General features: G+C 37.5%; 1 protein-coding gene across 1 annotated transcript; it reads left to right on the forward strand.

Annotated features, from left to right (window-relative positions):
* Positions 1-1156: 1156 nt before the first annotated feature.
* LUZP4 (leucine zipper protein 4) lies at positions 1157-20476 on the forward strand. Its single transcript, XM_057495383.1, has 4 exons — positions 1157-1307; positions 15995-16113; positions 19540-19877; positions 20068-20476. Exons 1-4 carry the CDS (start codon positions 1157-1159, stop codon positions 20474-20476), a joined length of 1017 nt encoding a protein of 338 aa, XP_057351366.1.
* The last annotated feature ends 3743 nt before the right edge of the window (positions 20477-24219 follow it).

Raw genomic sequence — 24219 nt, forward strand, 5'->3', positions numbered from 1 at the left:
CTTGGGGTTCTGTTTTGGTCCTTTTCCTGTCTCACTCTATAACTCAATAAATCTGATGGAAAAAAATTCTCCAAACCCTTCACATAATATAAAAGTTCCTCTACAATCTAATTTCTGCTTCTCTTCAGACTCATCTTTCAGTAACCCACCACATGGAATCACTTGAACTTTCCAAAGTGTGCTGGTAGTGCTGTTTCTTCTGCCAGGAAATATCCTTCCTACCCGTACAATTAGTCCCTAATTTTTCAAGTCTTAAATGAATTACCTTAGGTGGATATTCTCCTTTAAATCTCATGTATATTTTCTAGATTACCAGCATTCCTGGAGCCTAACAAAGTAAGAAGCTCAGTATTTGTTGATGGATTGAATTATAGCACCTGAATTAATATTTGCATGCCTTACCTGTCTTCAGGTAATTGTATATGCCTTGAGACAAAGATTTATTATTTATTAATCTTTAGGTCCCTGGTGTTAAGCAATAACTTAAATACAACAAATAGCTAAATAATTTACATTTTAAAATCTCTTCATTTATGTTCTGATTTCTATAACAACTGAACTAGTTATCAGCCCTCAGAATTTATTAATTTGACTTTTATTTCCTCTGAAGAACAAGTGATACAAAGGATTCCTCCATCATTTAAAAATAAGGTATATGGAGCAGTATTTAGGTAATTAGAGGAACAACTACATTTTCCTTAAGAAATGTTGTGGACACGCCTTTAGGGAAGTCATCAAAAAGTATGTGGTACTGCAAGCGTGTGGACAGACCCTAACTGCTAGATTGTGGTAGCTGTTCAAATATGAAAGCAGCAGAGAGAACCAGTCCATCCATCAAGAACATTAAGTTTTATTTGCTCTGAATGGCAACAGCAAAGAGGAGAAATGGATTCCTCTAAGAGCTACCAAAGGCAAGGATTAAAAGGTCATAGAAAAAAAAATTGTGGCTGACTGGGTGGTAGAATGTACAAAACAAACAGCTTTCAAAAAAAAGCAGGGAAAAAAGTGGGCGGGTCTTCCTTTTTGCTGCTGTTTTCACGTTCAGCCACGTTCCCGCTTTAAATCCGGGTATATGAGAAGCTCCACCCCTTGGGCCTTAGCAATCACGAAGGGAAGGACTGTGATTGGATGACAAGTTTTGTCCCGCCCTTAGAGCATGGGAAGATGCGCTACGCACGTTTACGTCAGCGTCAGCGTGCGGGGCGGTTGGACCGGGATGGCTTCACTTCTCAGCCCAACACGTTCTGGGAAGATGCTGACAGACCCTAAAAATGAACGAAAAATGACCTTTCTAAATACACCTCTAGGTATGTAGATCACAGATTTCAACCCCTGGTAGTCTGCGCTACCAGGCTTGAGCAAGATGGCTTAGGCCAGGCTGGAAGTGACCATATTAGGCACACACCCCTGGGTGGGAAGGGGTGTGTGCCTAAACTTCTAGCCGAACCAGTTGGTTAAAGTCTCGGCCAGCTCTGCCCCTCCCCCCTCCTTTCTTACACTTCCGGCCCTCTTAGGTGGGAAACTGGTCGAAGTTGACAGAAATTGTGTGGTACATAAGGATTGCTGGGAGGGGTCAGGTGGGGGAAATAAAAAGCGGCTATCTTCATAAACTTTATTCTTCTCAGAAACGGTAGCAAGCTACTTGCTCCCCTTCACACGTAGGTCCACAAGTGGACTCTGCCCAGTCTGCCTCACAATCTGTCACACTAGCTCTTTGAAGTTTGAGTCCGTGTCACAAGTGACTTTCCAGAGGTAGGAGGAGCAAGCCTTAGGCTAGTTTTGAAGTGTGGTAGTAGTTGGTAGCAAGACTGGGCAAAGGAGTGATTTATTTGCTCGTTTGCTTGTTGGTGCTTATTCACCACATTTCCCCTCTGCTGGTGCCCTCTAGTCTCTTACCTTAGACCTCCACATGCTACCATCCACTTTAGAAATGCAGAGGGGGATAGGAGGAGAGGGTGGAATTCATAAACGAGGAGAGAGGTAGCCGAGAGGGGAGGCTGACTTTAGAAATGTGTGAGTCAGGGCAGCAGAGCAGGGAAGGGGAAAACGTCAGCAATGGAGAAAGAAGCAAAACATCGAGGGCAACTTAGAAATCAGAGACGGAGGAGCGGGAAGGGCAAAACTTGGAAATGGGAAGAGCAGTGTAGAGATTTCATCTTAGAGATGAGGATGGGAGAGCAGGGAGGACTAAGCTTAGAAATGGCAGGGTGAGAGAGGGGGGATGGTGGGAGAGGTGGTGGAGAAGGGTGGGAGTGGGCGTGTGGGGGAGTGGTGGGGGTGCTGTGGGAGGAGGAGGGTAGCCCGAGTGTCAGGACAGGGGAGGAATGAAGGAGGCAGGAGGGGTGAGGGGGCAGGCTGCTGGAAGGGAGAGAGCTAACCTGTGGTGTGAGGTGGGGAGTTGGGCAGGAGGTGGTAGGGGGTTGTGGGGAGGAGGGAGAGGGCAAGTAGGGAAAGGAAAGTGCACCATAGAAATGAGGTGGGGAGGGATATAGAGGGCATATCTTAGAAATAGAGGGGAAAGATGTGAGGGTGGAGGAGAAAAACAGGAAAAGCAGACAGAAATGGAAGGAGTAGAGCAGGTAGCTGTGATTTAAAGATGAAGGGGTAAAGTAGAGCAGGGAAGCCAACTTAAAAAAAGAGAAGGGAAAGCAGAGAAGGAAGGTGGACCTTAATAGTGGGGAGGGAAGGGAAGGAAAGCTGACTTTAGAAATGGAAGGAGTAGAGTTGGGATGGAAGACCTTAGAAATGAGGGGGAAGCAGTGAGGTTAAACTTAAAAATGGAAGGGCACAGAGCGGGGAAGGATAGGTAGGATGGACTTTAGAAACGAAGAGTGAGGAGCAGAAGGGGTTCAGACCTAAAATATGAGAAAGGGCGCAGCAGTAAGGGCAATTGCTGTAAGTGGGGAGAGGGAGGAGCAGGGAGAGTGGACCTAAGGAATGAAGATGGAAGCGTAAATAGAAGGGCAGGCCTCAGAATGAGCAGAGCATTGCAGCCAGGGAGGACCTTAGAAGTGGCAGGGAGCAGGCAGAGTGGACCTTAGAAATGAGGCTGAGGGAACTAGGCAGGGACGGTAGACTTTTGAAATGAAAGGGGATTATTTGTCTTTTTATTGTTGAGTTGTAAGGGTTCTTCATGTATTGTGGATACTAGCCCCTTCTCAGATATACAATTTACAAATATTTTCTCCTGTTTTGTGGGTTGTCTTTTGACTTTCTTAATAGTATCCTTTGAAGCACAAAACTGTAATTTTGATGAAGTACAATTTATTTATTTTTCTTTTGCTTTTATGCTTTGTTATCTTTTCTAAAAAATTATGAAAATTTACCCTTAAGTTTCCTTCTAAGAGTTTTCTAGTTTTAACTTTGACATTTACATCTCTGATCAGTTTGGGGTTTTTTGCATATAGTGTGAGGTGGGATCCATCTTTTACATGTGGATATCCTGCGGTTCCAACATCACTTGTTAAAAAGACTATTCTTTCCCCTATTGAATGGTCATCTTGGTGGATTTCCTTTCTTCATTTTTTTTGGATAATTCATTGCTAGTGTACAGAAATAAAATTTATTTTGTTTATGGATCTTGAATCCTGTAACCTTGCTAAATTTGTTTATTAGCTCTAATTTGTGTGTGTGTCCTTAGGGTTTCCTGTATACAAGATCATGGCATCTGAGAATAGAGATAGTTTTACTTTTTTAAAAAAAGTAATGTGGTTGCTTTTCACTTCTTTTTCTTAACTAATTGCCCTGACTAGAATTTCCAATGGAATGTTAAATAAATGTGGTGACAGTGGACATCCCTGACTTGTTTCTGGTCTTAGGGAGAAAGCTTTCAGTCTGTCACTGTTAATCATCATTTCAGCTATGGGTTTTTAGTAGATGCCTTTTATGAGGCTAAAGAAGCTATCAGCCTTCCTCTCTTACCTCTGAGGGGGAATGGCTATGAATAGTACCTAAGAGATGTTCTTGTTTTATTTTTTATTTTAAGACATTTTAAACAATCTATTTCATGATCAGTATCAACAAGTTTTACCCTTTTAAGACAGTTTGTGGATTCTAGGCTGCTACTTGCCTCCCCCACTTCCCCGCCAGCTCCAACGTGAGTTCCAAAATATTTTGTGGCATTAAAATGACTTCTCAAAAATAATGTTTCGTCACTGGGCAGTACTGGAACTCTGATGAGGCAAGTGACACAACTTGCCAAAGGTACAACATCCAAGGAGGCACCAAAAATTCAGTAATCAAGGTAAATAATGTTTTACTGAAATATTTTTGAAAATCATATGGACAAATTACAGCCCTCTGGCTGGTTACCTGTTTTGTAAATAAATTATTTTTGTAAATAAAGGAATTAGGGTGAGGCAAAGTTGTGCAAGTATAGGGTCTGAGCTGATCTTTTTGCCGTTGATATTTTTGATTTTTGAAAATTTTGTGTTAAATATTATTTTTATCTTGAAGACTGAATTTTTTACCTTAAATTTTATGCCTGAGGCTAGTGCCTCACTTGCCTTACTCCAGGAGCTGTCCTGTCACTGGAACCCTAATTGCAGGAAAGTTCCAGGACTGAGGGGAATTTACAGCATGGAGGTAAAAACTAATGCTTCCTGTACTTTTCTTTCTGCGGATTTCACTGATTGGTGTTTTAGCAGCTGCTTATAGAGGTAAAAATATAAATTGATAAGTGGTCAAAGCAATTGGTTTCTCTCAAAAATCAGAGAAATACAGGCCACAGTTGCAGAGTGGCCTGGTCCCAAAGAGTTGATGGTTATGTGACCTTGTACAAGTTGCTTTAACTCTTGGAGCCTGAGTTTCTTCAATTGAGCAGTATCCGCATCACAGAGTTGTTGAAGATTAGATAAGATAATACAGGTAATGTGCACAAAGTATGGTGCCTGGCATGTGGAAAAAGTTGAGTAAATGTTTGCTGTATGTCTTTCAGAAAGCAGGCCTAAAGGCTCATGTTTAGGTAGCTAGCAATTGGACAAGCTGGCGTAGCTACCTCTTCTCTCTCTGGATTTGGATGTCAAATATAGAGGTGTAGTAGACTTGAGAGACATGAAGAAGTATAGGTTGAAAGGTGGGTGTAAACAGTAGATAATGTTGAGCTCTGGGAGACTGAGAGGAGTGGTGGTTTGGTGTAATTTGGACAATAGCAGATTCGAGGGATATAGGAGGCACTGTCATGTAAGTAGATGTTTATAGTTAGGAGACTATTAGAGTCGGGTTTGGAAATGATTGGCTCAAATCATAGTTGAAAGACTGAAGAAAGATGTTGAGTTGAATATATGGTGCTCATGTTTAGGTAGCAGCTCATGAATTGGAGGTTGCATATGAGGGTAAAATCTTGTAATCATAGGGTTGTAAAAAATATTAAGAGGTAATTGTTTCATGTTCTTAAACATTTGTTCTCCACATCCTTATTAATGCCATTTCAGAGTCCGGGTTTTGATCTTTTCAAGGGGAACAGGCAAATCTTTTGGTTAGTCACTAAATGCCCTTCCAGTTTGAAACCAAGAAAATACATCATAAAGAGCAAGTACATGCTGTCTTTAGTTCGTGAGAAAGCCATACTTTTCCAATAAATTTCCCCATGATTTTATTAAAGTGAAAGTATTACTTTTAACAATGCATATCTTTGTCCTTGGGTACTTACACATATGCAATAGAAAAGCAATTTTATATTATTTATATATTATATATAATTTTTGCCATTTATGTACTTATATATTATGTAAATATGTTATTTATATTGAATGCAAGGATATTACTTCCATTGTAATAACATGTAGTAAAATAGGAAAGGGTTTCACTAACTTATTTTCATTCTTGTCCCTAGTAAACATTCCCAATAGTATTATAGTCTTCTTTTAAACATAAAAGTAAAAAATCAGACCAAAATTGGAACTGGCAACAACAAGAAGTAGGAACTGTACTTCCCTCTTCACCACTTCTACCTAAAGGAAGCTAAGGAAAAATTACTGTAGTTAGAAAGAGAGGAACTCTTTTTGCTTGCTAGATGTATTGAATCAGAGATCCATAATGTTTATAAAGCATTCATCCTGTATTAAGCATTGTGCTCGGCACTTAGTACACTGATTAATAAACAATGACCTCTTCTCAAGTAGTTCACAATCTAGTTGGAGAGGCAGCTGAGTAAATATTTGCAATTATTGTTCTAAGTATTCTGGAAGCATGTATAATTGGAGTTTCTCAGAAATTCAGAGGAACCTAAGGCACTGACATTTTTTGAGGTTTCTAGTATTTTAAGTACTTTAAAAATGGCAAAACAGTGTTTACAAAAATCGGGGTGTATTTTAGATGTTTATAAATAATAAAATAGTACATTCAACACATTCTAAAATGCAAGGCAATATAATTATGCTTTCCACAAGAAAATTAAATATATAACATATAAAAATTTATTTACAGTTGACCCTTGAACAATCTGGGTTTGAACTATGCAAGCGCACTTTTACACAGTTTTTTCAATAATATATTGGAAAAAACTTTGGAGACTTGCTGCAACTTCAAAAAACATTTTCTTTTCTCTGGCTTACATTATTGTAGAATGCAAGATATAATATCTATAACAAACAAAATATGTGTTGTTTATGTTATCGGTGAGGCTTCTGGTCAACAGTAGGCCATTAGTAATTAAGCTTTGGGGGCGTCTAAAGTTATACGTAGGTTTTTGACTACACAGGGGTAAGCACCCCTCACCCCCTGCATTGTGAAAAGGTCAGCTGTATTCACATGGCACTTCAAGCAGTGTGACATTTTATTTTTATATATTTATTTATTTATTGAGGTAAGAACAATAAAATGCACAAATCTTAGTATATAGCTTGATGAATAGTATGATCTATTTTAAACTGTATGAGGAATGTTGTTCTTCAATCCTGACAGTATATTTCTGAAACTAAGTATATCTTACTTGGGTCAAGAATTCAAATTTGAGGCTCTCTGGTGAGGCCTGGACCAAACGGCTCTCCTTGAGAAACTGGCTCAGTGTTCTCCGGGTGGGTTCAGTGGAGAATATTGTTACAGAGAGTAGCATGAATAAAACACCACGTCTATAATGATATATCCTGGAAACTGAGGGAAAAGACATGAGAATCTGGAAAGAGGTTGATTGTTATATTAAAGACACTTTCTTCATAACCTCATACACTGTGTTGAAAAGGTCCTTTCACATCTTACTCAGGTTCAAAAGCATTTGTATTTTCTTCCCCATGGAGAGGCTGAGCAGCAATTGGATTTCATTTCTAAATCATAGCTGATAAGATCTTTGATTTCTAGCTGTGTATATTGCTATACAATTCTGTTACAATGTGACAAATCAAATGGTGGTCTCTGGAATTTCAAAGTCCAGGGCTTAAAAGTATGTATACCTTCACTTATTAAAAAAAAAAGGAAGCACATGCCACACATTCCAAGGGTGTAAATAGTTGATACTTTTAAAAAATTAAGTTTTCAAATAAGTTTGGAAATGGCCATTATGTTTAAAAAAATCAAGACCTCTGGTGTTTCTCTTTTTTTTCTGCTGTGTACCCATCTATTAAATTTGACCCACTTAACTATACCTGTCTATTCAGAGTGGAGAAAAACCCAAAATAGAAACATTAAGAACTTTTTACAGGCCAAGTGTATATAAATGAGAAAACCATTTAGTGTCAATAAATTTTAAATGCCAATTCAATTCAGTTCAAGTACTTGTTAAATGTTTGTTATGTGTCTAAGAATTTCTATGAAATAGAAGTACTTCTTACACTACAGGGATTTTTTTCTTCAATTTTCTAATCTTATTTATAGAATTTTTGAGCTAGAAGGGAGAATAGAGACTCTCTTGTTACCTACCAGTCAAATAAGGAACCTTTTGGAAAAAGAATTAAAGGAATGTCATTGCTAAATTCATTGATACTTTCACTGAGGCTATACCTGAGATTTTCTTTTTCAGTTTCATTGTACATTTTTATGTTGGGGGCAAAATCTCTTTTCCTTATACAGTTTTTTGAATTACATTTCGGTTTAGACTTTTGTGATTTTAATATGAAATATTTATGAAACCCCAAATACTAGGTTTGTTTCCAGAAAATCTAGTACAGAATGGATGTGTAAGATTGTAAAGCTGAAATGTATCTCTTTCCTCCCTTTTGAATCTGAAGCACTTTCAAGATGAAAATTTCCTACTTACTTGACTTTGATTGCAGTTGGTATTTTAAATACTAATGTCTGGACCCTGCAGTAGTTTAGACAAGTACTGTGTCATACAGGCTTCTCCTGAGGTGACACCATATCAGTGTCCTAAGGGCAAAGAGAAATGGAATAGTCAGCATTTGGCAAGAGGTGAGGTAAATACCTGCTTATATAAAGCATTTCTACTTTATTGGTAGCCATGCAGAACCTGACTTGGAAAATAAAAATATTTGCTTTTAAAGATTGAATGTTATATTAAATATGCCCATCGTTCATTTTTTCTTTGTCCTCCTTTTGTAGTCTAGGCAGCTTTACAGTTTTTACTAAAACAAGTTTCCTTTAAAAGTTGGACTTAGTTTCTAAAGACAAGTGAAAAAAAACATTAGATAACAGAAAAGATGGCAGTTTTCTTTCAAATAGCTACACACTGATGATATAAATTCTCCCTCTATTATTTGAAAAGCATTAATCAATTTCCTGGTTTCATGTGATACCAAATATATTGCCAAGTACATAGAATGCTGTCAGTAAGTGCTTGTTGTTTCATAGATTGCCATGGTCTGTACTAGAAAGTGTATGGGATTGCCCTTAACCCATCCTTAACCCTCACCACACATGCCTTAGCTCCTACCCTTTATTGTATATGGAGGTACTGATGTTAGGAAGGAAAGGACTTGGTTCGATGTCGCAGGGAAGTCAGATAAAGTGAGACTACAGACCAAAGTCAAGAAAGCAAACTAAGTTTTAATGCACTCTGCATAGAGTAACAGAGCAGGCCTGCCTAAGATAAGACAGGCAGGCATGGATGCTCATTCTGAGGCTTCTTTTATGTGGTTTTTCACAGGGCAGAGAGGTCCTTGATTGACAGCTGTCAGCTCTCTAGGCTTGTTCTGATTGGTAAAATAGGGACAGGGGCTGTGCTGTGCCTGTGCCTCTGATGTTTCTTATCTGGGGGACCCTGGACATTTCCTGAGTCACTCTTGGACCCTGTGGCTTCATCTGAACTCTCTGAGTCATTTCTGGCTTTCTAGCTCTATTTGATCAACTTCCTGAGTCATCTTTAGGGGGCCCTTTCTCTTTTTCCTCCCGCTCATTTCTGTCTTTCTGCCTAACACTGCCACTAAAGGCTTCTCACTATCTGCCTTATCTGTCCAACCTTTCCCCCATAACTCTCCAGCGTTAATTTTCCATGCTAGCCAAGTGGTCTTCTCCCTGAACATAGGATGTTAATTCCTGCCTCCAAGCCTTTTCTTATGTTGTTTCTCTTTCTTGGAGTACCCTGGTCTTTCCCTTCATTCAAATCCTATCCCTCTTACCCAACTCTGCCATCTCTGAGGATTTTCCTACTGTTCCAGTACACAGTAGTCTCTTTTTTCTGCAGTCCTGGAGCATTTAGTCTCTGTGCATATATTCATTTGGTACTTAATCATATACAGGCAATTCCCAACAGGCAAATGTGTTATGTTCTAGTACCTCATCTGTATGCCAGCTGTTGGATGCATAAAGAATTTCCCATAGAGGCAATATTATAAAGGGTGAATAGGTTTCTAAGGCAATGCACAAAAGTTGATTTGGTGCACTGATGCTTGGATTGCAACAACCATTTATAATAATGTTTTATGTAAGAATGTATTTCAGGGTAAAATTAAGAATTCTAGGATGGCATCTCCCCTACCATAGTTCTAAGTACATCTCTCTACAGGTTCTTCCTCCTTCCTAATTCAGCCTCATTTCCTTGGTGACCTGGGGAGGTCTTTGATAATTGGTGGTTGGGGAAGAATACTGTGAGCTCTGGGGGAAGAGCTTCGTGCTTGCAAAGGGATGGGTAGAACAAGGTGAGGCATTCTTGGCCGCTGCAGTCAATGTCCCTGTTGGTGGGAGAGGACTTTTTGTTTTTCTTTTACTTTTTCCTGATACCACCTTCCTTTATACTTTTATGTTTTCATCCTTGGACTATTGCAATCCCTTTGCCTGCCCCAAAATAACTAGTCTTCTTTTTTGTAATCTCACTCTATTCTGCAGCATACTGCCAATCACGATGTGATATTTCCCCAAACCATCAATTTCATAATCTCACTCATGTGTTCTTTGAAGGTTCTCCATCACTCAAAGCAGTTGTTTGCCATCTGGGCTAAACATCAGAGTTATTTGGAGGACTTTAAAAAAAATTACAAATACTTGAGACCCACTCCAGTCCTGCTAAGTCATAATCTTGAACAGAGGGTCTGAATTTTAAAATAAATTTCTTCAGGTGGTTCTGAGGCACACCAGGGTAGAGAATCACTGACTTCAAAGACAGTGCTTAAAAGTCTTAGTCTGACTTTCAAAACCCTCCATGTTCAGGACATTTATATTCTAATCTCTGTTCTGCCATTAGCTTATTTTAGGAGTATCGCTTCCCCTCTCTGGGCCTCAGTTTTCTCATTTTCTCATTTGTAAAGTGAGTGATTGGTGCTTTCCCAATTAATGTTTCCATTCCAGATTCAGTGTGATTCTAGGCCTCTTTCTACCCTTTATTTTAGTTAATGCTATATTTTAGTCTTATCTCGGGAAAGCTGATTTAGGAGGCAGCTTAAATGAAACCAATGTGTGGGTGATTATTCAAGTCTAATGTACCCATGACATCCTTTTCAACTTTTAAAAAGAGTTTCATTTGCCTGTGTCACAGGACAAATTCCTGCTGTCTATTGTGTAGTTTGTTTTTCTGTATCCACTTTGGTGTACATATCTTCCCTTGCACAAGTGACCCCTTTGATGTGAAGTTCAATTGTGGGAGAAGTATAACAAAAATGGAAAAATACCAGTGAGAAAATTGAATTTCCTATTAGTTGAATGAATTTTGTATAAAAGCTGTGGGGGTAGTCATTAAACCTGGGCCCATAGTACAGGCTGCTGATATTTTAAAGAGAAGCCAATGCTAGCACTTTTGTGTTAAATTGGATGAAAGCAATAACCATTCATATGAAAATTTAAATGTCTACACCACCACAAAATCCTTTGCAGTCTAGGGTAATGAGCAGCCACAGAGTAAAGCTAAATAAATGGGAAAATAATCTATTATTGGCCCAGAGAGTCTCCTTATTACAGATTTGGATGGATGCTAGAGAGTATTTCTACCTTGTCTCTTCTAGACCAATGACTGTGAGTCAAAATATCTTGATGCTGATGTGAAACTTCTATCCATTTGTTGAATGTGAACTATGATAGTCAGTCTCTAAAGCTTTTCTAGGAATGACATTTTTATAAAAAACCTATCTTATATGAAATGTATATTTTACTTTCTGTAATACTATTGCTCTTCCCTACTCTTTCTCTGGTGTTTGTTCATTCATAGTAATAAGGAGTTAGGTGGTACTTGCATTGGGTCAGACTGAGATAGGAAATGCCTCCATACAGTAATATATTAAAAAGAAAACAATTTTAAAAATCCTGTGGATTAATGTGGCACTGTCAGGATGGCACTAAAGCTGAAATCTTTTTAATGTTATATGTAAGCTAAAGAGTAAATTGGGAAGGATTTGATTATGCAGAAAGAGGACTCTAGATATTTCTGGAGCCATTTTATATATTTCACTCATGAGTTAAAAAGGATTATGTGAGTTGCAGGGTGGTTTGAAAGTTCAAATGACTTAGGTCCTTTTGGGCCAATGAGGCCACTGACAGGGTTTAAAACCTTGCCGTAGCTTTCCTGTATAGCACTATATGGCTCAGAACAAGCCAGAAAATGGTTGCATACCAAATCTTAGGCTGAGGAAACCAAAAGGACAGGGCAAAGTAAATGCTTGAATACTGGGTTGGAGGTTGCTGTTACACTACTTAATGTTAAACTTGACTTTCTGCAATTAATTTCAAACGTAATTGAAGGGACAATGCTGTTTTAACAGGAATACCACATTCAAATGAGTGGACACTAGACGGTGCTACTGTCCTAAGGCTTGGGATAGCTGAGCTTTTGAAGGAGAAAGTGTTATGTAGTACCAAGAATCTTGGACTTTGACCCAGCTTGTTAACATTAATTTTGTATTCTCCAGTAATTCATGTAATCTGGGTGTGTTTCCCTCTTTATAATGTGACGATGATCACTGCTGACCTTTAAGTTTGGGGGCACAGTACCTGGCATATATGAGATACTCTATAAGTGTTTGTTCATTATTATCTCATTTATTGAGTGTCTCATATATGCCAGGTGCTGTGACAAGAGCTTTTATGTGGAAGTGCTTTGAAAACTTTAAAGTACTCTTCAATTCAAAGGTCTTATTGTTAATCCATATAGTTTATCCATGTAGCTATCCTGTCTTAAAGCATTAGATAAATGTTTCTCAACTGTAGCTACCAGTCTGCATGAGCCCCAATAAATTTTCTGTTTATTTCATATTTAAGTGATTCTAAGACACAGCTTGCCATTACTTTTGGTGACCTTCAGGACAGGAAAAATTAAAAGTCACTGCAGACTGTGTCTGAGTGCCACAAGACAGACTGGTCCCATGTCACTGTGAAAGCTATTGACTCAGGAAGGAGCTTACTCTTCACTTTCTCCTCTACAAAATTTTGCACTCCTATTTAGGAAGTCACCATCTCATTGGGTCCCTATAAACTGGGTAGTGATTTTTCAGGGCTGATGAGGGGGTGGGGATGGAGATTAAAAATCTTCCTATGGTGTCCTGTAAGATGTTCTGTTGGTGCACTCCTTTATACTGCAATGAGAAAAAAACCTGTATGTAGATCTGTGCCAATTTTAAATATAGAATACAAGGGGAAAATCAGGAGAAATGGAGAACAAAAGGAATTGCATAAGGAATACAAGGAACTGAAAATTTAACACTCTGTCTGCAGGAAATATTACAACCAATGGCTGCTGAGAAGCAGACAGGACAAAGGCTTAAAATGGGATTGTTAAGAAATGATACTTGACAAATGAACTGATTGTTGAGTTGACCCTCCCTGGCTTTTACCTTTGGAGATGTCAGTTGTTTCAAAGAAAATCAGAATCAGATTTTTGGAGACCTGAGGCAGGACTAGTACCAAGCAAAAGAATAAAGGAGTGGTTAATCTTTGGTATCCTGTAAGTCTAGGGAAAGGAAATCCCAGGGCAAAATACCTCTAAAAACCAAAATCAGTCAAAGGTAGAAATAAAGTTTAAAATCTGTTTCTTGCTTACAAACTGCATTCTGGGACCTTCTCTCTTTCCTGCTCCAGCAGAAGCAAAACCAGCCCTCCCCCTCACCTCTCAGGTACAGATAAACCCTCCATTGCCCAGGTAAATTACCCATTGATATGGAGATGAACTTCTCTCCACCCCTGAGGAATGATGCAAATGAACTAAAGCCATACTTCTCACCACCCTTGAGTGCCTGTTGATATGCAGATATACTAAAGCCAGATGAAATATTCTGGAAATACTACAATTTTACCCACATATCCTGTCTCCTCTTTTGCATCCTTCTCAGCTCTCCTTCTTTCTGCTAATATCTTTAGCTCTTTCCAAATGCCTCCCTAGTGCTTGTTTCTAAAGATACCTTGACTTAAGTTAAGCTGTCATCCACTGATAGAATGTCTAGCCTTTAGACCTTTCCATCCCAGATGTTAGGAGAGATATTTTAGAGCAAACTGTACTTGTTTCTCATCTTTCAAATCATGCCATGTAAGTTCTCTGTACATGAGTGCACAAGAACATGCCTGACTATAAAGTAAAGTCTGATCACTCCATGCCACTGCACTAATCTTGGTTCCTTGCCCCTTTCGTGTCTCCTGTGAACATCCATCACCATTGTTTCCTTTCTTTCTTCAAGAAAATAAATGCAACTAATTGTCTAGCATTTACATGAAATCTATCTAATTTTACACTGTTCTACACAATTGCTTTATTGCTTTGTTTCTCTGAAACTAAAATAACACTTAGCAAAATCATTTATTTAAATGATTTCTCGCTAGAGCTACTTTACTCGGTACTTTATTTTCATGTAAATGAAGTTTACTACAAATCTGTTTTAACAGGAGTTTTTCTCTTTATTGTTCCAGGAAACTAACACTGAAATGTTTGTGCTGTTTGATCTTTGTTATGGTTTTACGAGTTCATTATTATTATACAATTATCATTTTTAGAGCTACCAATTTTTAAAATGTTCTGAAATATGAAGAGGCAGAATATAGATTATTCACTGAGGCACATTGTGGTAATTTGTCTTTTTCCATTGTTTTCACTTTTTATGTGTTTTCTAATACAGGTGACATTATAGCCCTGAGAAATATAGAAAATTTATACCCTGGAAAAAAAGAGAATGGGACACAGAGCTCTAACAAAGAGAACTCATTTTCAAAACTGCAATCAAGTGGTTTTAAGCATAGCTGGAGTCAAAGGAATTACAGGCAGAGAGGTAAAGTATACTAAAAATCACATGTGGTTAAAAGAGTCTGAAATATTTGTAAGTAGCTAGGTAAGCAAATTCACAAACTTGGAATGTGTTCTAAAATTGCATTATGGTGCTAGTTTTATTTTTCTTGGAAATGTAGACATATAGGGTTGGTAAGAATTTATGCTATGACAAATGAAAAAGAAATCTTAAAAACTGTATAAGTTACTTCCTTAAGGGTGGGCAGAATGAGAATGAGAAGTGTTTTGTACTTGTTCACAAGCCTGGCTAGTTGGTCCAATTCCACTTTTAGGAGGTGGTCCAGGAGGGTTTAGAGCATAGTTAATTATATGGACACCATGGCATTGGCATCCACATTTTGAAAAAAAGAATGCTGTAAGGCAAAGAGTGTGCAGAAGAACATGAAGAAATTCCTTTGTATCCCTAATCACATTGATCAGTGCAGTTTGTATATTTTAATATGAATGCACTGCAGACTGCCACAGTAGAGAAGATTTTTCAACAATTCAGAATCTCCATGGTCTAGTCAACAGATCGGGGTCATCTTGACATTGTGCAGTTGCCTATCCAGCTTCATTATAGTCCTTATTTGAATCCTTCAGGCACTTAGCAGGTTCTGAGAAAAGGAGGGGTAGTGGTTATTATAGAGGCAAAGCTGCTAAGAATGATAAGGTGGCCCATTCTGATATTTCTAACTAAACATAAAATTGATCTTTGTGACAGAACACAAGAATGGACTAACAGTTACCAAAGGAAAAGAGACTGGTGGGGGGGGGTGGAGGGAGGGAGGGATAAGGGGATTAAGGGGCATTATGATTAGCACACATAATGTAGGGGGGACACGGGGAAGGAAGTATAGCACAGAGAAGACAAGTAGTGACTCTAGAGTAGTGACTGTAATGGGGTATGTGGTGGGGACTTGATAATAGGGGGAATGTAGTAAACACAGTGTTGCTCATGTGACTGTATATCAATGATACCTTAATAAAAAAATGGATCTTTGTGAACCTTTTTGAGATTCATATTCTCTGATCATATCTTGGGCTGCCTTACCCCCAAAGCAAAGTAGACAATTGAAGCAAATAGTCACATGATTAATACAAAGCAAAAAGGTTTTCTCCATCTCTCCTTTTTCTATTAGAGTATTCCTTCAATTAATTTCAGATAACATGCTCCCAACTTTGGTGGCATATGAAACCAAATTTGAGGTATTGTACATAGAGGACTACCATATTAAGGTATGCAAATAGAAATAGTATGGCAAAGATTGTTCTAGAATTCACTGAGACTCTGACGATATCATACTAATGAAATATTAAAAGTCTTGCAAAACTCAGTGCATAGCTTTAAAACAATGAGATCACAGATAATACTTCTGAAAGATGTTGAATTTACTGATTGAAAATATAGCAAATAATTATTTTTCAAAGGGAACTCAAGATTCAGAAACAACATTGAGAAAAAAATTCATGATAAAAAACCATGCCAAGAACCTTCTGGATTCAAGTCTGGACAAAGCCCTTTAAACAAGCAGACTTTAATTAAGCAGGTAAATAAATACCAATAATTAACCAATTATATTGGTCAATTTAAAATAATTAAGGATTATTTTAATTTCTTTTGAGAGCAGAATTGTTTCTTAGTATTCCTCCATGGTCTCTTGAATATAATTTAAATTCAGTATTTGTTAATTGATTTTTCCTCTGTAAGTGTTTTAATAAACATTTAATCTGTGTTATTTTCAATCATTGCTAGAAATTTTGAATTTATAAAACGTCAAAATAGATGATTGGTTTTGTGATTTGTCATGCATAATCATTCTCATATTTGTCCTCATATAGAGTCTTTGATCTTAAGTTATAGTATAAAAAAAGTTTTAGTAGCCTTATGAATGAGTTATAAAACCTAAAAGTCAGATGGTGTAGGATGTGAAATGAACTCTGGAACCAACAAATGGGACATACTTATAGTTGTACAAATCCATCACCTCTAAACTTGCATAGGTGAGCCAATCACTGGACAGGAATTTGAGAGGTAGGTACTCATATCCAGAATCATAAGTTAACATTGATGCTACTATTTCAGCTTGTACTATAAACTGATTCTTCTTAAGATGTTATGTGGTCATTTAGTAAAAAATGGTGGCTCTGGGAGCTAAACCATTTTTGTCAAATTACGTAAATGCAAATCTTTTTTTTTGAAGGGGAAATGTTGCATTTTCAAATATTTAGAGGATTAATTTAAATTGATTTAGCAAATATTGATTAAATGTCTACTCTTTGAAGGCACTGTGCAGGATACAAGAACAAACCTGCTTCAAATATTATATGTGGTGATGAGAGAGAAAGGTATGAAAGTTAATGCTAGGCAGGTTGCAGTACATGTTCTAATAGGGGATAAGTCATATATATTGTGGGGATGCAGTAATTTATTCTGATTGGACAGACAGTTTGGTAGAGGAGATGACATTTAAACTGTAAGGCAAGGAGGTTTTTGATAGAGTTTGGAAAAAAAGAGAAGAGCTGTTATGACTGTCTGCTACTGTTTGAGATGCATAAATAAACTGAGAAATATTGTAAAACAGTATTTTCAAATTGAAAGCATCTTTCTATCTCTTACACTTTTGAGACTTTTGAGACTGTTATTATAAGAGAACTCACTAGAGAAAAGTCCTCTGCAGTAATGAAATACATAGTTGACACCTTAGAGGTGCCAACCCCCCACCATAGTCAAAAATCCACATATAATTTTTGATTCCCTAAACACTTAACTACTAATAGCCTACTGTTAACCAGAGCCTTACTGATAACAAACAGCCAATTAACACATATTTTGCATGTCAATATGTATTATATACTGTATTCTTAAAATAAAGTAAGCTAGAGAAAATGTGTTTTTTCAAGTCTAAAATCTCCAAAAATTTTTCCAATATATTTATTGAAAAAATCCAGATATAAGTGGACCTGCGCAATTCAAACCCATGTTGTTCAAGGATCAACTGCATATTAAAATTTAAGCATAATTATTTCACTAACAATGGAATAACAATTACAGTTTTCAATCATGCTTTGAAATTCTCATAAGCTAGTTTTGTACTTCACAAGATTTATTGTAATATCAGTAGAATATAATAGCATTTATTCAACACAATTCTTTTTTTTTCTTTTTATTTTGGCATCATTAATCTACAATTACATGAGGAACATTATGTTTACTAGGCTCCCCCTTCACCAAGTCCCCCCCCACAAACCCCATTACAGTCACTGTCCATCAGCATAGTAAGATGCTGTAGAGTCTCTACTTGTCTTCTCTGTGTTGCACATCCCTCCCTGTGCCCCCCATATTATACATGCTAATCGTAATGCCCCCTTTCTTTCACTCCCACCCCCCCTTATCCCTCCCTTCCCACCCATCTTTCCCAGTCCCTTCTCCTTTGGTAACTGTTAGTCCATTCTTGGGTTCTGTGATTCTGCTGCTGTTTTGTTCCTTCAGTTTTTTCTTTGTTCTTATACTCCACATATGAGTGAAATCATTTGGTACTTGTCTTTCTCTGCCTGGCTTATTTCACTGAGCATAATACCCTCTAGCTCCATCCATGTTGTTGCAAATGGTAGGTTTTGTTTTCTTCTTATGGCTGAATAATATTCCATTGCCAACACAATTCTTTTTGAAAGAGAGTGTCTTTTGTTTATAAGGAAAGAAAAGGTAGAAATCTGTAGTATCCAAGTTGATGAACATATTTCTTATATAAACATTTGTAAAAAGACTACAAGCTCCTTTGAGAAGATATCTGGGTACATGTGGGTCTTAGGAGATGATTCTCAGTTCTTCCTACTGACCCACTGTGTTTCCAATCCTAGTCACCTAGAAAAGAGAAGAGGTACATGTGCATTCCACCTGATCTCCTTATTTATATTTTACAGTAGAAAAGCTGGAGAATGACTACAGTTTATGCTTTGGCAAAGCAACAAATTTGTCATGTTTATTTTAATAAAGTTTTGTGTGAATAATATTCTTTATTCCAGTACCTCTCTTGCCTTTTAACAGTTGCTTTTCAGCTTCTGCTAGTGTTATATTAGAAAGTGACAATGCCAGATCTAGGGCATGTTTTGCCTGCCAGACAATATTTACTAGTGGGAAGCTTGATTTCTCAGCATGGTCCATTTGACAATTATCTTGCGTTTATGTAGCATCATATAGATTGTTGTCAAAGTTTTCATTATTTCCATTTGGCTGATTTACTCCACGGCCCTTTTGGTTTAAAATTGAAAAGGTAGAAAGATTGAGTTCTTGCTAGGCCAATTTACTTTAACAGTATTAAGCCAACCTTCTGCTTTGTTTCAGCTACCTTTCCCCTCACTTGTCTGTCCTTCTTTCTAGAATTAAGTATTAATTTATATTGAAGTGATAGTTTCTTCTTAATGATCCTGATCAGGTAAAGAATAAATAATGTGATTTTGAACACTTTACTTTGGTTCTAGGGATTTTGTACTACAGAATGTTACAAATATTCTGTCTCTCCTCAGTTATAAAGTCACAGAATCTGTTGTTCCTTTAGATAAAACGTAGATCCAGAAATGGTAAATAGTATAAGACATTAGAATGTATTCAGATTCAGAAAGCAACTAATTTTCCATACCTAAAACATTTGATAAGGTTTTATATGCATAATATTCTTTGTGCCAATGACACAAAACAGCAGATCTTTCTGCAAATTAGTTCTGAAAAACTAATTAAAATTAAAATTAGTCTATAAAAGTAAGGGTGTGTAGGGAGAGAGGGAGTGCACTGTTAAACTACTGTGATGTACATTTGATAGTAAAAAATAAAAATTTTTTAAAATTTAAAAAGTAGGGGCAGTGGAGTTCTTAAAAAGTTGCCTATAGAGAAATGTTCTTGACAAAATATCATTATCACGTAATGTAATCATGGAGTATGTGTTTCATTTGTTTTGCAAAATTTCATTTTTTTGCAGGAGTATGATAATTCCAAGTCCCAAGAAGAGGGAAATCAAGGCCATTCAGAGGGGAGCCAGCATCAATTTGAAGGATCACAAGGCCAATCAGAAGAGAGCCAGCACCATTTAGAAAGATTTCAAAGCCAGTCAGAGAGATCTCGTGGCCAAGCAAAGAGATCTCGTGGCCAGTCAAAGAGACCTCGAAGCCATTCAGAGAGATCTCGTGGCCAGTCAAAGAGATCTCGTGGCCGGTCAGGGAGATCTCGAAGCCGGTCAGAGAGATCTCGACACCAGTCAGGGAGATCTCATGGCCAGTCAGGGAGATCTCGATGCCAGTCAAAGAGATCTCGTAGCCGGTCAAGGAGATCTCATGGCCAGTCAGGGAGATATCGAGGCCAGTCGGGGAGATCTCGATGCCAGTCAAAGAGATCTCATAGCCGGTCAAAGAGATCTCATGGCCAGTCAGGGAGATATCGAGGCCAGTCGGGGAGATCTCGATGCCAGTCAAAGAGATCTCGTAGCCGGTCAAGGAGATCTCATGGCCAGTCAGGGAGATATCGAGGCCAGTCGGGGAGATCTCGATGCCAGTCAAAGAGATCTCATAGCCGGTCAAGGAGATCTCATGGCCAGTCAGGGAGATATCGAGGCCAGTCAGGGAGATCTCGATGCCAGTCAAAGAGATCTCGTAGCCGGTCAAGGAGATCTCATGGCCAGTCAGGGAGATATCGAGGCCAGTCGGGGAGATCTCGATGCCAGTCAAAGAGATCTCGTAGCCGGTCAAGGAGCTCTCATGGCCAGTCAGGGAGATATCGAGGCCAGTCAGGGAGATCTCCATGCCAGTCAAAGAGATCTCGTGGCCAGTCAGGGAGATCTCCATGCCAGTCAAAGAGATCTCGTGGCCAGTCAGGGAGATCTCATGGCCTATCAGGAATACATCAAAAACATTCATCAGTAGGAAGATTCAAAACATCAATGAAAATTGAGTCTGTATCTGACAGGTAAAAACATAATGAATACTTAGTCATTAGTACAATATGTTGAGTGATATGGAAATGTAAAGGCATGTTTTATATATCTATATTTTAATGGCTAAATATATATTTGTTGTAACAGACATTCTATTGGGACAGAGATATTAACAGAAAATGAGGTAACATATACATGGCATCAATAAACTTTCAACTTGCCAAAGTCCTTTAATATTGTATAGTTACCCAGTGTGCCCTAGTTAAGCAGTTCAATCTAGATCAGCTTTCCCTGGCAGAATGCCCTGTACTCAGCTTTTCCTACTGAGCCTTCCCCACAATAAAATATATTGACTCAGTGCCCCATTCCCTTTGAACCTTCCAACCTGCTAGCTAGCTAATCTCACAACGAACTATCCTAGACTGATAACATATAATCTCTTATAATGAATTTCTGTTTCTCTCATTTATCTCCTTCCTAAAGAGTCTTCAGAGTCCTCAGAAAACAAACAATAGGTGTACCTTTGGGCAGCTGAACTTTTCTGCTTTCCTCAGATAAAACAATAGGAGAGGTTCTATTCTATGTATAGATGTAATCTTAATCTTCTGAATGTATTTCGAATATATTGTACATACTCACTGTTACCTTATAAAACTACTAGGCTAGGTCTGTTTACCCTAGCAAAAGAACCAGAGAAACTTAATAGTACTGCAGATTGTTTGAGTTTTAAAAACCACAAGACATTTTTGTTATGATTGGTTAGGTAATTGAATAAAAGTTTATTTTTAGTTTGAATTTCTCAGTGATTACCTTCAGTTTGCATTGTCTATAAATGTGTAGTCAAACATTTTAGCTCATATTAACAACTGCACAAAATTGCTGATTTCAACCAAAAAAAAGTATTTCCAAAATGTATGTGTGGGTTATTATGTATATAGACAATGTCTGATGTAGGCACAATTTTAATGCTAAAGGCCCCACTCTACTTATATTAGCAGTATACAAATAATTTGCTATACAAAATGAAAATATGTTTAATACTGATGACAAACAATATCTCTGCATTTATCAGGGATTTTTCACTTACTTCATTATATCCATCAATGTTTGTCAATGGTATAACACTCCCATTAAGGCACTGAAATTCCATTTATATTATTTTCCATATTTCTATCATTACAAGTACATTTTAAAATATAATTGTTGTGGGTCAGCTTTGTTCTCCTTGGTTCTTATCCCTGTGGAAACAAAGACTTGAAAGGCAGAGACGCAGTAGTGAAGCAGAACAAACGTTTCAATTGATACACTCCAAAGGAGGAGTGGACCAGAGTCAAGGACGACAAAGGCCCCAATCCCTTAGGAGGGAGGCCTTATTACATTCTGGCTAGAAGGCACCTCTTTGATTGACAAGGTGGGGTTATTTGATTGACAGGTCCACTATATAGCCATCCCTCTCAATGCGCATGTCCTTTCCTCAGTTGAGGTGTGGTTTGGGAGATTCTTAGTTTGTTCAATTGCCCCTCCTTTGTGATCTGGTTGGGACCAGTTGGTCCTGGTCCTGATAGGCAAGGAAGTTTTCTCCCTGCAAAGCCTTTGTTGTCTTCACATGAGACCCCCTAACTAGGCAGGATTTGGGCAGTTTTTTTCCCTTGAATCTTATCTTCCCTTTCCCCGGCTGCTCATGTCTATCCTTCTACCTAACATAGTGAACAATTCTGTTCAGTTTTTTTTCTCCTTTATCTTCCATGATTATAATTTTTTGGTATTTTCAGCACAAATAAGTAGTACTTGCTTGATTAGAGTTAAAGTTATCAAAAGTAGAACTGCTACTAAAGAACACACAAAGTACAGAAAATTAATATATTTTTATAATGATCCTTTGGAGATTAATTCTTCTACTCTGAATTTCCATTCTAATACTGTATATAATTTGACCAGTTAGGTTTATTATATCCTTCAGACCTGGAGTTGGCTTCTGTACCAAGTATAAAATGAAGAGTTCAGTAAAATCATGCCCCCATACAAAATTTTCTCTTCAGACCACCTTCACCAGAAGATAAGACAATCCAAAAGTGCTATGTCTTACATTTCTGCCTTAAATAAACAAATCACCAAATGTAGAAGCCCAAAGTGGTCTGAATAAATGACAGGTAGCTGGGCAAATATCTGGAATAAAATATGATAGCATATTCAGAATATTGTTTATTTATGGGGATTTACAATAACTTTTTTCAATTTTGAAAAACCAGTTTGATTCTCAAAAACTCTAAACAGGATTTATTATAAATGAGGTATGAATTTGGATTTTTAATAGCCTCAAAATACATGACAACAATTTCAGCTTTTGATGCTTTTTCCTGATATAGTAATTACAGCCACAGTAAGATACCTTTCTTGGCTGGAGTGATATGTGAATAGAGATGCATAGCATACCAAAAACTTCCTTTTGTATGGCCACCATGCAATTTACAGGAAATGAATGGCATAATCTGCATATCTTTACATATGCTGGACCATCCACCTGATAAAAGCTTTTCTAAACATCAGAGGAAATGAGGTACCTAATTTTGGAATGCATGTCATTTAAACTCCAGTTAATAGAGAGCCAACTGTCTCATTACCACTCTAGCATTCCTTCTTGAAATATATTCAAACCTGATTTTAATTGACAAATCATGTTGTTGGGTCTAAAATCCCTAATATACTATATATTACTCTGAAAACAGAGGTCTTTTCAGACTGATTATTTGATTTGCCAATTTTTATTCCCAAATCTTCACTTTTCCCTAGCCCCATTTGTTACCCAGTCAGTATTTTTCTTATTTCTTGGAAGAAGATGCCAGTGAAAATCTGGTCTGTGTTTTTCTAAGGAATTGGCCCCTAATGGAGTATAAGTAGCATGAATGAGTGGAAGCAACATAAGAATACGAAGACATGGTTTCATGTCCCAACTCTATCACCAAGTGTATTGGGCAAATTACTTAATATTTTTGAGTCCCAGTTCCTCACTATATGAAAGGAGAAATTTGGACTACATGACTAAAGATCTAAACTGAAAACATGAGCTCATGAGTGATAAAAAACACATAACAAAATTTACCATCTTAACCATTCTTAAGTGTGCACTTAAGAAGGCTAAAGTGTATTCAGAAAGTTGTGAAACAGATCTCCAGAACTTTTTCATCTTGTAAAACTGAAACTCTATACCCACTAAATAAAGGCTCTACATTTTCTTTTCACCCTGACCCCTGGTAACCACAATTCTACTTTCTGTTTCTATGAATTTGGCTACTTTAGACAGCTCCTGTAAATGTAATTAAAAATTATTTGTCTTTTTGTGACTGGCTTATTTCACCTAGCGTAATGTCCTCAAGGTTCATCCATAATGTAGCATGTGATAGATAGAATCTCCTTCCTTTTTAAGGCTAAATTATATCCTATTGTGTGTATACACCACATTTTATTTACCCTTTTATCCACTGATGGACATTTAGGTTGTTTCCAACTCTTCATATAAGCTCTCTGCTCTCTTCTCTCTTCTCCCCTCATGTATTCCCCTATATGTAGGGGGAATACATTCCCCTATATGTATTCTCAAAATACATATATTGGTTAAGTTGAATAAGTCCCTTAGGCTCTCATCATTTTTCTTCATTCATTTTCTTTTTGCTCCTCCAACTTGGTCAAATAACCTGTCTTCAAGTTTGCTGATTCTTTATTCTGCCAAATCCA

Source organism: Manis pentadactyla, chromosome X (assembly GCF_030020395.1).
Source record: "Manis pentadactyla isolate mManPen7 chromosome X, mManPen7.hap1, whole genome shotgun sequence".
In the NCBI taxonomy this organism is placed as follows: Eukaryota; Metazoa; Chordata; class Mammalia; order Pholidota; family Manidae; genus Manis; species Manis pentadactyla.